The sequence below is a fragment of the Oryctolagus cuniculus genome, chromosome 3 (assembly GCF_964237555.1).
Source record: "Oryctolagus cuniculus chromosome 3, mOryCun1.1, whole genome shotgun sequence".
In the NCBI taxonomy this organism is placed as follows: domain Eukaryota; kingdom Metazoa; phylum Chordata; class Mammalia; order Lagomorpha; family Leporidae; genus Oryctolagus; species Oryctolagus cuniculus.
Genome location: NC_091434.1, coordinates 57,635,298 through 57,650,054, shown reverse-complemented (window position 1 = coordinate 57,650,054; position 14,757 = coordinate 57,635,298). Strand labels below are relative to the sequence as shown.

Genomic DNA, 14,757 nt, shown 5'->3' with positions numbered 1-14,757 from the left:
ACACACATTTTAAAACTATTCCCTTCTGGCAGTGAACATGGGAGAAAGTAGAAAAATTTATCTGTCTATCAGTTCTAATTCTGCTTTACACCTGTGTGTTTACTTTCCCCATAGTTCGTGAGCTGCTTAGAAGCATAAATTACTAATTTAATCTCTGTGCGTCTAACAGACTTCTGAATACATGGGACACTTATATGTACTCAATAAATTTAAATAAATTAAAACAAGAAACCTTAACTGAATAAATGTGATTATCAAAAAACATTTAAAACAAAAGTAAATTTAGTTTTGAAATTTATGTTGAAGGTAATATAATGTAGTCAACAAGTCTTAAGAGTTAGCCGGGGTTCTAACTTTTTCTTTGTGACTAATCGTGGCCTTAGGACTTAGACTCCTCATCCACAAAAAAAGACTATCTACATTCTCACAGGTCAAAACAAGGACAAAATGAGGTAATGCACATAAATGACTTAGCACTGTGATAAAGCACCACTGTTGCAAACTATTTTTCTGTAAAACTGAAAACCAAAGGATAATCACAAAACTAGCCCATTTTACTTACAGATAATCCATTTCTCCATTGCATCCAAAGAAAGATATTCACAAGGCATCTTTAAAAAGAGAACACATAATTTATGATTAAAAATTCACATTGAATCACTATCTTCTTTTCCTCTCAAAAATATAACTATTCAAGTCTTGGTTCAAATACCAATCACCACAACAAATCTGAAAAGCTGGATAAAGGGGCCGGTGCTGTGGTGCAGGGTCAAAGCCCGGAACTATAGCACCAACATCCCACATGGGCGCCAGTTCGAGTCCCAGCTGCTCTATTTTCTATCCAGCTCCCTGCTAATGCACTTGGGAAAGCAGCAGAGGATGGCCCTAAGTCCTTGTTCCCCTATACCCACATGGGAGACCCGGCAGAAGCTTCCGGCTCCTGGCTTTGGATCAGCTCAGCTCCAGCCATTGTGGCCATTTGGGAAGTGAACCAGTGGGTGGAAGACCTCTCTCTCTTTCAAATAAATAAAATAAATCTTTACAAAAAGCAGCTAGAGGCCAGCACCATGGCTCACTAGGCTAATCCTCCGCCTGCGGTGCCGGCACCCCAGGATCTAGTCCCGGTCAGGGCGCCAGATTCTGTCCCGGTTGCTCCTCTTCCAGTCCAGCTCTCTGCTGTGACCCAGGAAGGCAGTGAAGGATGGCCCAAATGCTTGGGCCCCGGCACCCACATGGGAGACCAGGAGGAAGCACCTGGCTCCTGGCTTCGGATCAGTGCAGTGCGCCGGCCAAAACGCGCCAGCCATAGTGGCCACTTTGGGGGTGAACCAACGGAAAAAGGAAGACCTTTCTCTCTGTCTCTAACTCTGCCTGTCAAAAAAAAAAAAAAAAAAAAAAAAAGCAGCTAGATAAGTTTTATTATTTAAACCTGCAGTCAATAAAAGACAATGAGATATGCCTGTTTCCCATTTGTACCCCTCCAAACCTCTATTTAAAACACACTACAGCTAAATTGTCTTCAATCTAGTAAATGACAACTTCCCATTTTTTTCAAGACTACATCAGAGTTGACAGGATTTCACAGAATCAAATTTAGTCAAGTTAAAAGAGATTTATGTGCCTCGATGCTCACTCTCTCTCAAATCCATAACTGTGTATATTTTTCATATGTACAAGATCTAAGTTTATACACATTATAAAATTAAAAACAATATAACAATTTTTCCTAGTAGGTAAGATTTAGGGTAACTTTTTCTCTTTATACTTTATACCTCTTCAAATTTTTGTACCAAGATAGAACACAACAAACTTTCAACATTAAAGAATACTCATGCTATTAATTGCATTACAGTAATATCAGTTTTTCTTGAAAATCTACAAAGAAACTAAACAATACACCTAAAAAGCATTTTACAACAAACTTCTTTGATAGACTAATGTTTACTAAAAAAACTGCAACAGCACTGTTTAGCCAATTTATTTTAGAAACCACTTATTTTCACTCTGAAGGGAAAAACAGAATCATACAGTGTCAGATTGTGCAGGATTAAGCATTGTACTGGGTGCACTGATGAGACTCAATAATTGTGCATTTCTCCACTGGTCAGCTGAAAGATTCCTTCGAGGATATACCATCTGAAGAGAGATTAGCGCATCTGAAAGAGACTAAAGTAGAAAAAAGAAAGCCGAGGAATAAATTATTTTTTAAATTCCAGCTAGAATTGTTGCCTGTTTATGCTTTATCACTTTAAAAAATTGAGCCACTTATTTAAAACTATACTTCTTATAACATCTGAGCTGTTTTAACAGACCCGTGTCTAGATTTTGCTTTTAATTCTCTATATATACACACGTGTGTGTGTAAAAGCTATGTATATTCTGCAATCCGAGGCAAGAGCTTAATTGAACACTGTGCTAGTGACTATGAAGTACTTAAAAAGAGGTGGTCGAAGAGCCAGCACTGTAGTATAGCAGGCTAGGCCTCCTCCTGCAGCACCAGCACTCCATATGAGCTTGGGGCCCTGTACCCACATGGCAGACCCAGAAGAAGCTCCTGGCTCCTGGCTTTGGATCAGCTCAGCTCTGGCTATTGCACCTATTTGGGGAGTGAACCAGAAGATGGAAGACCTCTCTCTCTGTCTCTCCCTCTGTCTGTTAACTTTGCCTCTCAAATGAATAATAAATAAATATTCAAAAACATGGCCGGTGCACTGGCTCAATAGGCTAATCCTCCACTTAGCGGCGCCGGCATACCGGGTTCTAGTCCCAGTCGGGGCACCGGATTCTGTCCCAGTTGCCCCTCTTCCAGGCCAGCTCTCTGCTGTGGCCCGAGAAGGCAGTGGAGGATGGCCCAAGTGCTTGGGCCCTGCACCCCATGGGAGACCAGGAGAAGCACCTGGCTCCTGTCATCGGATCAGCGCAGTGCGCCGGCCACAGCGCGCCAGCCGTGGCAGCCATTGGAGGGTGAACCAACGGCAAAAGGAAGACAAGAAAGACAGAAAGACAGAAAGACAGAAAGACAGAAAGACAGAAAGACAGAAAGACAGAAAGACAAGACAAGAAAGAAAGAAAGAAAGAAAGAAAGAAAGAAAGAAAGAAAGAAAGAAAGAAAGAAAGAAAGAAAGAAAGAAAGAAAAGGGAGGGAGGGAGGGAGGGAGGGAGGGAGGGGAGGAAGGAAGGAAGGAAGGAAGGAAGGAAGGAAGGAAGGAAGGAAGGAAGGAAGGAAGGAAGGTAGGTAGGTGGTTGATAGCCTTTAAGGAAATTTTCATCACCTAACTGAAGAAATCATCAAATCTGAAGTGGCTAATTAAGAACAGGTGGGGCCAGCATGGTGGCACGGTGGGTTAAAGTGCCAGCCTGCAGTACCAGCATTCCCATATGGGCGCCAGTTTGAGTCCTGGCTGCTCCACTTCCTATCCAGGTCTCTGCTATAGCCTGGGAAAGCAGCAGAAGATGGCCCAAGTCCTTGGGCCCCTGCACCCACGTGGGAGACCCGGAGGAAGCTCCTGGCTCCTGGCTTCGGACTGGCGCAGCTCTGGCCATTGTGGTCATTTGGGAAGTGAATGAAAGTCCTCTCTCCCTGGCTCTACCTCTCTCTGTAACTCTATCTTTCAAATAAATAAAATAAATCTTAAAAAAATTAAAAAATAAAAACAAGGCAACACACAAGTAGTGAAAAATCTAAATGGATCCAGAGAGCAAAGAAGAGAGGCACAGGGAAGACACTTCTAGGTAAAAAAAAAATATCACCAAAATCAGCGCCAGGAGATGGCCATGAACATTCTGAGGAATCCTCATACCTCCATCTACAATGCTGATTTTTAAAGATTTATTTATTTGAAAGACAGAGTGTGTATTTTAATGCACTCTCCAAATGGCTACAACAGCCAGGGTTGGGCCAGGCTGAAGCCAGGAGCCAGGATCTTAATGTGGGTTTCCCACGTGAGTGAAGAGGCCCAACGACTTGGGCCATCTTCTACTGCTTTTCCTGGGCACACTAGCAAGGAACTAGATTGGAAGTGGAGAAGCTGGGCCTCAAACCAATGTCCACTGGGATGCCAGTGTTGCAGCCAATGGCTTAACCTATGATACTACCTACTAACCTCTTTCAGTATTCAGAAAGTTTCAGAATTTGGAGCATTCTGGATTTCAGGTTTTCAGATTAAGAATGCACAACCTGTAAACTGGCTATGCAAAGAAATCAAATTGGAAAAGTCTTTTAACAATTTTTATGGAGTAAAAGCAGTGAAATAAAATCCTTTGTTGACTGGATGTCAAGAAAAAGCACAGGTTTATACAAAATGTTGTGTTATTAAAATTCTAACTCTTAATATTCAAAGAGGAAAAATGAACCAAGATTTCAATTTCCTGAACTTCAGTATTGTCACTATCACTGCCAAATGGCTTACTCTGTCATAATATTTTTCCAGCCCTCAAATGTTTATAAGTAACAATATTATTATCTATAATTTCTTTGAGCCACATAGGAATAACAATTCTGTGAATGAGCCCTACTACACAGAAGCTATAATGACAAGTCTTTTTTTTATTAATTTCACCTATTGCTTTTTACTTTTTTTAAGATATATTTATTTATTTATTTGAAAGGCAGAGTTAGAGAAAGGGAGGGAAGAAGAGACAAAGAGAGGGATCTTCCATCCACTGGTTCACTCTCCAAATTGCAGCAACAGACAGAACTGGGCTGATACAAAGCCAGGAGCTTCTTGTGGGTCTCCCACTTGAGTGCAGGAGTCCAGGTACTTGGGCCATTTTCCACTGCTTTCCAAGGTGCATTAGCAAGGAGCTGGATTGGAAACGGAGCAGCCAGGGCTCAAATCAGTGCCTATATGGGATGCTGGCCTCTCAGTCAGAGGCTTAAAATGCTACGCCACTATGCTGGCCCTAGCGGCAAGTCTTTTTACAACGAAAATTATTTCATACAGAGTGATTTTTTTTTAAGATTTTTATTTACTGCTGGCGCTGTGGCGCAGCAGGTTAATGTGCTGGCCTGAAACACCGGCATCCCATATGGGCGCCGGTTCTAGTCCTGACTGCTCCACTTCCCATCCAGCTCTCTGTTATGGCCTGGGAAAGCAGTAGAAGATGTCCTTGGGCCCCTGCACCCACATGGGAGACCCGGAAGAAGCTCCTGGCTTCGGATAGGCGCAGGTTCGGCTGTTCCAGCAGATGGAAGACCTCTCTCTCTGTAACTCTTTCAAATAAATAAAAATAAATCTTAAAAAAAAAAAAAAAGATTTTTTTTGCATGGTAGACTTAGAGAGGAAGAGATAAAGAGAAAGGTCTTCTATCCACTGGCTTACTCCCCAAATGGCCACGATGACCGGAGCTTAGCCGATCCAAAGCCAGGAGCTAGGAACCCCCTCTGGGTCTCCCACGCAGGAGCAGGTGCCCAAGCACTTGGACATCTTTCACTGCTTTCCCAGGCCATAGCAGAGAGCTGGATTGGATGAGGAGCAGCTGGGATACAAACTGGCACCCATATGTGATACTGGTGCCATAGGCGGAGATTCAGCCTACTATGCCACAGTATGAGCCCTCAGAATGTCTTCTTAAAATAATTTTAAGATTAGACATTTCATATTTCTACAAAACTCTTCATGTTTTTCTCATTAACAGAACATAATATAATATAGCTAAAATTCACCAAATACTATACATTTAAGTACTTTTAAAAACTAATTCATTCAATTCTCATAATCTCTTACCATATGGGTAAGTGCTATTATTACTCTATTTTTACAGACAAGAAAACTGAAGAACATGAGATTGTTTAAGTAACTTGCCCAGTATTACACAGGAATTGGCAGAACTGGGGTTAAAACCCAGGCATATTAGTATGATAACAGACATTCTTAAATACTATACTGTATGCTCTACTACCTCTATACACAGTAATGAATGAATAATTATCAATGAATAATTGAATCTCTATAGGCTATTCTGAATCTAACCAATTAGTTCTTTGGTTCACAAAAAAAATTATATCCCACTATAATTTTTTTTCCTAAAAGAAGTTCATCACCTTGTCTAACTATTCATCCTTAAGGTATCTCATACAGACATAGTCATGCTCATTATACCTTATCCAAAAGTCAGCTCTTACCTTGCTATGGGGCACAAATTCTTCCATCATCTTTTTTAAAGGGTTTTCATAATCCACAATCATCTGACCAAGTCGTGGATATTCTCGGTCACTTAAAAGAGACATATCAGATTTCAGTAAGTTGTAATAAACCAAATTGAGAATCTTAGAAAGACTTTTAGAATGTAGGTCTACCTTGCTCCATGGGTCATTTCATGAGCATAGTTGTATAATCCAATGATTGCCTTCCTTTCTTCAATTCGAGACAGTAGTATCATTAGTGTTGTATAGGTTATAATCAAATCTAAGTAGTTCTTTGTTAAATCGAAGTTTACAGTCTAGAAAAGCAAATCATCAAGTTCACCTCCTTCCTATTTGTCCATCTTTTAAATACACACAAGAAAAATTTCATAGCAACTACTGAAAGCTACTAATTTTCTAATCTCCCATTTCTGCAATTCTTTCAGTAAAAACTTGTAAAAATTTTTAATTTATTTGAAAGGTAGAGAGACAGAGATAGATTTTCCAATGGCTGGTTCACTCCCCAAACTCCCACAGCAGCTGATGCTCACACCCTTATGAGAGGCAGGGATCCAAATACTTGAGCCACCACCTGCTGCCTCCCTAAGTACATATTAGCAAGCAGCTAGAATAGGAAGCTGGGACTTGAACAAGGCACTCCCATATGGAATGCAGGTGTCCTAAATAGTGTCTTAACTGTTGTGCTAAATGCCCTCTTCAAACTTCTAAAATTTGAGTTACAGGAAACAGTTTTGCATTTTTTACACAATTCTATGAATGAAAGAAAAAGAGCTTTTGATCACTGTATTCAAACTATAAGAGTTTAAAAAGATAAAAACCAGCATAAGGCAACACATTGGTGCCAATATCAACAACAAAAAAAAGTATTATTAAAAAGATTCATTATGTCAAGAGACATTTCTCATTTAGACTTCTTTTTTTTTTTTTTTTTTTTTTTTTGACAAGTAGAGTTACAGGCAGTGAGAGAGAGACAGAGAGAAAGGCATTCCTTCCGTTGGATCATTCTCCTAATGCGCGTCATGGCCGGCGCTGTGCTGATCCAAAGGCAGGAGATACCTCCCTGTCTCTCCTTCTGACTCTGTAACTCTACCTTTTAAATAAATAAATAAAATATTTTTAAAAATTAAATAAAACAAATAGCCTTGAAAAAATAAAGATACTAACGGGAAAATATTAAATTTATTATTTTTATTACAGTATATTAATACTCAAACAATAAAGGGTACATTATAAATATACATACAAAATAAGGAAGTCAAAAGTTTATGTGAAATAGAAAAGTATAACTATAAATTGTTTCTAAAAGTATACCAATTGAAGCAAACCAAAAATCTATGACTGTAAATGCTATTGACTATAAATGCTATATTGCAAGAATATAAAACTTCAAAAAAATCTGGTCTAAATTCCTGAATAATTTCAGAGTGACTAAGTGTGTTCAGGTTTAGGAATCTTGATTCAGGAAAATCGACTATTCAGTCACCTTGAAAAACCAAGTAAGTCATTATGCCATATTTCTGTTATTTTTAATGTATTGTGGTTTTGCTTATAAAGGAAGTACTTCATAACTCTTTCAGTTAACTCACTGGTTAAGGTTATAACATGATTTCTCTGATTTATTCTTGCAATATACAGGAATATTTGCAGAAATTACATTGAGGGATGTTCTATATCTATATCAATTTATCAATATATATCAATATATCGATATAGATACATATGTATCTATCTATATCTGTATCTATATATATATTTGAACAACTTGAGTTACTAATCATCACACTGACATGCTCAGGTTTTCTTGGAATGGACATTTGGTTTAGTGGTTAAGCCACCTGTGTCCCAAGTCCCAGTGTTGGGTTTCCATACCTAGTTCTGGCTCCTGACTCCAATTTCATACTAATGCAGACACTAGGAGGCACCAAGCATAGCTCAAGTAAATGGGTTCCAACTGGCTTAAGTAATTTAAGAAGGGAAGACAAGTATAATTGCAATTAAAACATTATACACTATACTCCATTTCCTCTGAAATCTTTCTCTTTTGAGTTTGTAGATGGGTCTAAGTTTTGTCCCCAAAAATCTAGGAAAAATATTTTTTGAGCTTTCCAAAAATCTAAATACTTTCTGGGTTTTCAATTCAAATTACATATAATCACAAACCTATATTAAAGAATATATTTAGCAAAAATATTTTTTGACAGGTAGAATTACAGACAGTGAGACAGAGAAAGGTCTTCTTTCCGTTGGTTCACCCCCCAAATGGCTGCGATGGATGGAGGTGTGCCAATTTGAAGCCAGGAGCCAGGTGCTTCCTCCTGGTCTCCCACATGGGTGCAGGAGCCCAAGCACCTGGGCCATCCTCCACTGCTCTCCCAGGCCACAGGAGAGCTGGACTGGAAGAGGAGCAACTGGGACTAGAACCCAGCACCCATATGGGATGCTGGCAGCACAGGCAGAGGATTAACCAAGTAAGCTACGGCGCCAGCCCCTCATTTACACTTCTTACATTCAGAAACTGTCATACTAAGAAGAATTCTATCAAGTATGCCTCTTAAAGAAAAAAAATTATCAATTAAATATTTTTATATTGAGCCTAAATACAGAAATTAATAACTGTATAAGACTTATAATCAGTGGCAATCAATAAGTAAATATACAGAATACATTTGATAAGTCCTTACTTTAAAAAAGAAGCTACAATAAAGCTAAAATAGGGGCCAGCATTGTAGTGCTGTGGTTTAAGCCACTACTTCCACTGCCACATCCCACTCAAGCACAGGAGAACTAGTTCTGGCTGCCTGCTTCCAATCTACCACTCTCTAATATACCTAAGAAAGCAGTGGATGATGGGCCAAGTACTTGGGCCCCAACCCCCAACATGGCAGACTAGGATGGAGTTCCTGGCTTCTAGCTTTGGCCTGGCCCAGCCCCAGTCTTTGGGGCAATTTAGGAGTAAAGCAGCAGATGAAGATCTGTTTCTCCCTCTCTGTCACACTGCATTTCAAAAAACAAATTGTTTAAAAAAGAAAAAAAAACTATAATAATACTAAAAATTTATATACTGCTTTTATAAACTTTCTCTAAAGAAAAGCAATTGGGGTCAGCTCTGTGGTGCAGCGGGTAAAGCCTTCACCTGCACTGCCAGCATCCCATGTGAGTGCCAGTTCGAGTCCCACCTGCCCTACTTTGAATCCAGCTTTCTGCTACGGCCTGGGAAAGCACCAGAAGATGGCCCAAGTCCTTGGGTCCCTGTACCCCGTGGGAGACTCAGCAGAAGCTCCTGGCTCCTGATGCTGCAGCCATCTAGGGAATGAACCAACAGATGGAAGACCTCTTTCTCTCTCTCTCTGCCTCTGCCTCTCTGTAACTTTGCCTTTCAAATAAATAAATAATCTTTAAAAAAAAAAAAAAGGAGAAGAAGAAGAGAGCAACTAATAGCAAGCTCTGGAAACAGAAGGAAAATAGTAAATTTTTTAAAGATGATGCTTACAATATCAAAGAAAACTTGGCAAACATCAATAGTATTCAGCAATTCACAAACATGGTCCTGAAAAGAAAGGCTTGTTTTAATGTTTTATGCACAGAAATAATTTTAAATTCAGAAAATACAAACAAAATATTTTAAATTTCAGTTACAGGATATTTCCAATTTTACTATCTACAAATAACAACTTTGTACAACAAATATTAACTTTATATTTGAAACACTAAATTTTATATATTAAAATACATACCTTAAATTCCATAACATCTACAAATGTGAAGTAATATAACGCCAGATTTTTCAGAATCTCTGACTTTTCTTTCTGTAGTTGTGCAAGCTGTTGCTGTAAAATAAACAAAATTAGAATGTATTATTTATAGAGAATAAAAGTATTGATTTTAACTACAAACTATCTTCTGTTATGATGGCTAAATGGAAGCACAAGCTTTCAGAATATTTCTAGATGACTAGGTTTTGTTTTTTTTTTTTTAACACCCAAGTACCGGAAACTGCAACTGCTAATAGTAATCAGCAACTGATAGTGTGAAGCTATAAAACAAATCCAAGCAGATTAGTACCAATAAATTGAGCTACTACTAAGGAAAACTGGGAAATGTTAGACCAATTACCAAAAGAACTCTTAAAAAAAAATTAAAAGCAAGTCATGAGCATGATCACATTACTATTTGTGGAAGAAAAGAAAGTGAAAAAACATTACATTTACACTACAAAAAACAATATGCTATATAAATTTGGAACTTACCAAAAAGAACATCCAGGCAAAGCCACGTTACGCATGCAAAATAAAATGTAGATACAAACATAAAATACAGTAACGGTTCCCTGACCAGATCACAAAACAATAATATATCAAACAAAAGCAAAAATCACAACAACAAAAAAAGAAATGAGAAAGAAGCAAAACTAGTGTTAAGACATGAGAGAGAAAATGTGAAAGACAGATATTGTTTCAACCAACTGTATTACTAAAAATTTACAAAAATCCTATCTTTTCTTTTTAAATCAATTGTTAATGCAACTTCAAGAATCTAGCCATATTTAATAGCCTATACAATTGGGACCGCCAGAATTCTAATAATCACTTAGAATCTTGATACTCTGAGTGTAGTCTACTGAATAGCAGCTTCCACATCATGTAAGAGCTTGGCAGAAAGGCAGGATTTCAGGCCTCAGACCCAATAAAACCAGAATTCGCTTTTTAACAAGATACCCAAGTGATCAAAACACACACTGAATGTCTGAGAAATATTCTTCTAAAACACATAAAAACTAAAAAATATGAGAAAGCAGTTCAAAGTACCAAACTTGCTTTCAAAGTCTAAATGATATTTGAGGTCCTTATATAGTTTTTATTTATATTTACACAGGGGCATTAGAGGAAAGATGCTCCCATATATAATTATACTCAACCATTATAAGTCAGAAAATTTACAGCAATATGCCTAACTCTGGAGACAGGGGGCTAATTTTTAAAAGCTACCAAAAGTCAATTTAAAACAGCAAGCATAGCAGTCTGGTACATTCAACTATTAATGAGTCAATCACTCTAAATACTGCAGTTCCTGAAGACATTTATATGAAAGTAATTATGGCTAGAAAACATATGTAAATGGAATATCTCACTCCCTGTAAATGCCAAAGAAATTAAGATACATACTTGTAGTGATACCTAATGGTTTTTAGCTTTATCTATGAAAGTAATTGACTCTATTTTGTACAACATGTTTCAAAGCAATTCTGTTTCTATGAAAACATTTTTAATCATTAATGCTCCAACATCAAACTAATACTTACTTTTAAAATGACCCTATTCCTTCAAATTACCTGATTTTTCCCTTGTTTAACATTAAACATTTATGATTGATGTCTTAGAACTGTTTGAGGTTTTTTATAAGTATTTTTTTAAATTTATTTGAAATGCAGAGTTATGGGAGGGAGAGAGGGGGAGGGAGAAATCTGGTTCACTCTCCAAATGGCTGCAACAGCCAAGGCTGGGCCAGGTTGAAGCCAGGAGATTCTTCTGGGTCTGTCTCGTGGGTAGCAAGGGCCCAAGGACTCAGGCCATCCTCCGCTGCTTTCCCATGTGCATTAACAAGGAGTTGGCTCAGAGTGGAGGAGGGACTTGAATCAGCACTCATACTGGATGCCGGCATCACAGGAAGGGGCTTTACCTCACTACACCACAATGCCAGTTCCACAGACCTTCTTACTGTCTTTCTGTACTGTAAGTTTGAGTTTGAAAATACAACAAGTGAAAACACACTCATAATACTAAGATATGAAGAATATAATGTTAGCTACTAGGTTTAATAATCCTATTTATTTTAGTTGCCTTAGCTTAATCATTAATAATGTCCCATTTAAAACTTCAGAATACTATTTTGGATAATAAATGATACACAGTCACTATCTTACTATAGGTCTTAATGATCTTTTTTTATATAAACCCTCATTTTATATAAAATCTAATACAGAACTTGAAAAGATCTTCTGAAAGTTATATCACTATTTATTGTCAGACAACCATGATTGGAAATCTCACCTCCTTACTTCTAAAAAAGTGTCCTTTCTACTATTCTATATGCCTATCATTTCCCTTTTTATCAAGCAAATATAATTATAATTGAAATTCCTCAATCTTATTTTCTCCAAACCATATAGGCCCAGACTTTATATCAGCTACAAAAACAATCACTAGATGCATGAATTCAAAATAATTAGTCATACTTTCAACAACCTGTACAGTCTGGTTCTAACTTACTTTTCCTATTTAAATTTCCGGTACACCCATTCACACATTACACACAGTAGCCAAAACAAGTTATTCACTAGTTTCTATATATATCTCATGCTGTCTAACTCTGTTTCCCTCTTGGGATGTCCAAATTCCATTGTTCCTAAAACACTCAGCTAAAATGCTAACCTCACTTTTAAGAGATCATTCCTAAATGAACTTCTTCCATGAAAAAAAAAAAAAAATCTCCTTTTCTAAATGTGTATGAATTCTAATAGCAGATATCACTTTTACTTTTTATCATAGCTACTTTCAAAACTTGAAGACAGCACACTAGATCTGAGATTTTAATATCTCTTGTCTGTATCATACAATTCTGCACAAAAAAGTATTCAATATAAACATTTTTCAGATAGGGGACTGATTGATAAACTAAATACCTTTAAATGTTCCGTGTCAAATGACATGGTTAGGAAGCCCATTATCAAAATGGGAGATGATGTGGACAATCAATCAAGGCAATGTACATGAGAACTTTTAACAGCACCTGTTACCTAGAAGCTATGCATTAAATGTTATGTGACTAAGAAAGGAAGCTCACAGATCATTTCTTCAAAACAAGTAAAAATAAAACTATTTTAAATAATCTCACTACTATTCATTCTATTTCTAATAAGAGTTGATATTTATTGGGCATGCACTGTATGTCAAGCATCATAGCAAAGATTACAGGTATCTCAAACAATCTTCTCAACATCCCTATGTTATAGCTATAGTTATGCTCCATATTTTAGTGAAAATTCCATAATGTCATACATGAAAATACTGGGCTTCAACTACAAAAATATGTTACATTAAACTGGAGGACAACAGATACTACCAAGAAGTATTAGCCAGATTCAACATCTATAACAAGGTTTTCTTAATTTAACATCTCACTGTTTTATAGTAAATAAAAAGTAGAATATGGTTTAAGATCATAAATCAATAAAATGTTTGATGTTTTACAACATCACATCAGAAAAGTACTATTTGAAAATTTGATTCTAATCTCTAATACTTTAAAACACTTCCAGTGATGATACATTCACTTAAAATTTCGATGAATCATTATCCTTAATAGTCAAGTAAAATGCATAAAAATCCAAAATAAACAGGATATATACCAGATATGTGAACTACAAATAGCATATCTTCTACATTGAAAAACCTTCGTGAGGCTGGTGCTGTGACGTAGCAGATAAAGCTGCCACCTGCAGTGGCAGCATCCCATACAGGCGCTGGTTCAAGTCCTGGTTGCTTCACTTCCGATCCAGTTCTCTGTTATGGCCTGGGAAAGCAGAAGATAGCCCAAGTACTTGGGCCCCTGCACCCATGTGGGAGACCCACAAGAAGCTCCTGGATCCTGTCTTTGGATCAATGCAGCTCCAGACGTTGTGGCCAACTGAAGAGTGAACCAGTGGATGGAAGACCTCTCTCTCTCCCCCTCTCTCTCTACCTTTCCTCTCTGTGTATAACTCTTTCAAATACATAAGTAAATCTTTAAAAAAAAAAACCTTTGGAATTAATCTTTGTTCAACTAGTCAAATTATCAATGAGCCTAACAGAACTGACTGACTTTTAATACATAAAGGGATGTGGTTACAGTTTTTTAATTTACTCCCTTCAATTATCTTCTTCCACTCTTGAAACTAACTCCGTATAATAAATTATTTTTCAGGGATGGTGCTGTGGCATAGTAGGCTAAACCTCCTCCTGTGGCACCGGCATCCCATATGGGTACCAGTTCAAGTACCAGCTGTTCCTCTTCCACTCCACCTCTTTGCTTACAGCCTGAAACATCAGTGGAAAATGGCCCAAGTGTTGGCCCCTGTACCCATATAGGGTACCTAGAAGGAGCTCCTGGCTCCTGGCTTCAGATGGGCTCAGCTCTGGCCACTGCAAGCGACCATTTGGGTAGTGAATCAGAGGACTGAAGACCTTTCTCTCTCTTTCTCTCAATGTAACTCTACCTTTCAAATAAATAAAATCTTTAAATAAAAAATAAATTACTTTTCTTGATCTAAATGATGCTAGTATTTTGTTCCTCTTAAGAAATGTGGGTTCAGGTAAAGCTCCATCTAATTTAATTTCTTTTTTTAAAAGATTTATTTATTTGAAAGTTACATAGAGCAAGGAAGAAAGAGAAAGAGATCTTCCATCTGCTGGTTCAGTCTCCAAATGGCCACAACAGCTAGGACAGAAGTCAGGAGTCAGGAGCTTCTTCCGGGTCTCCCAGGTAGGTTCAGGAGCCCAAGCACTTGGGCCACCTTCTGTTTTCTCAGGCACAGTAGCAGGAAGCTGCATTGGAAGTAGAACAGCTGGGTCTCAAAC

The 14,757-nt window shown here is 37.7% G+C and overlaps 1 protein-coding gene across 4 annotated transcripts in view; it reads right to left on the bottom strand.

The window, feature by feature from the left end:
- NCKAP1 (NCK associated protein 1) overlaps positions 1-14,757 on the bottom strand; it is a 115,814-nt gene that overhangs the window by 72,729 nt on the left and 28,328 nt on the right. For 2 of the 4 annotated variants that reach the window (XM_002712325.5, XM_008258817.4), the window contains 6 exons: positions 9,880-9,972; positions 9,636-9,692; positions 6,299-6,441; positions 6,125-6,215; positions 2,029-2,166; positions 563-611 (listed from right to left, as the gene is read on the bottom strand). In XM_002712325.5, coding sequence (XP_002712371.1) covers positions 563-611; positions 2,029-2,166; positions 6,125-6,215; positions 6,299-6,441; positions 9,636-9,692; positions 9,880-9,972 — 571 coding nt within the window. The remainder of the gene's footprint in view (positions 1-562; positions 612-2,028; positions 2,167-6,124; positions 6,216-6,298; positions 6,442-9,635; positions 9,693-9,879; positions 9,973-14,757) is intronic. The other 2 variants (XM_051848379.2, XM_051848378.2) reach the window with 1 other exon arrangement.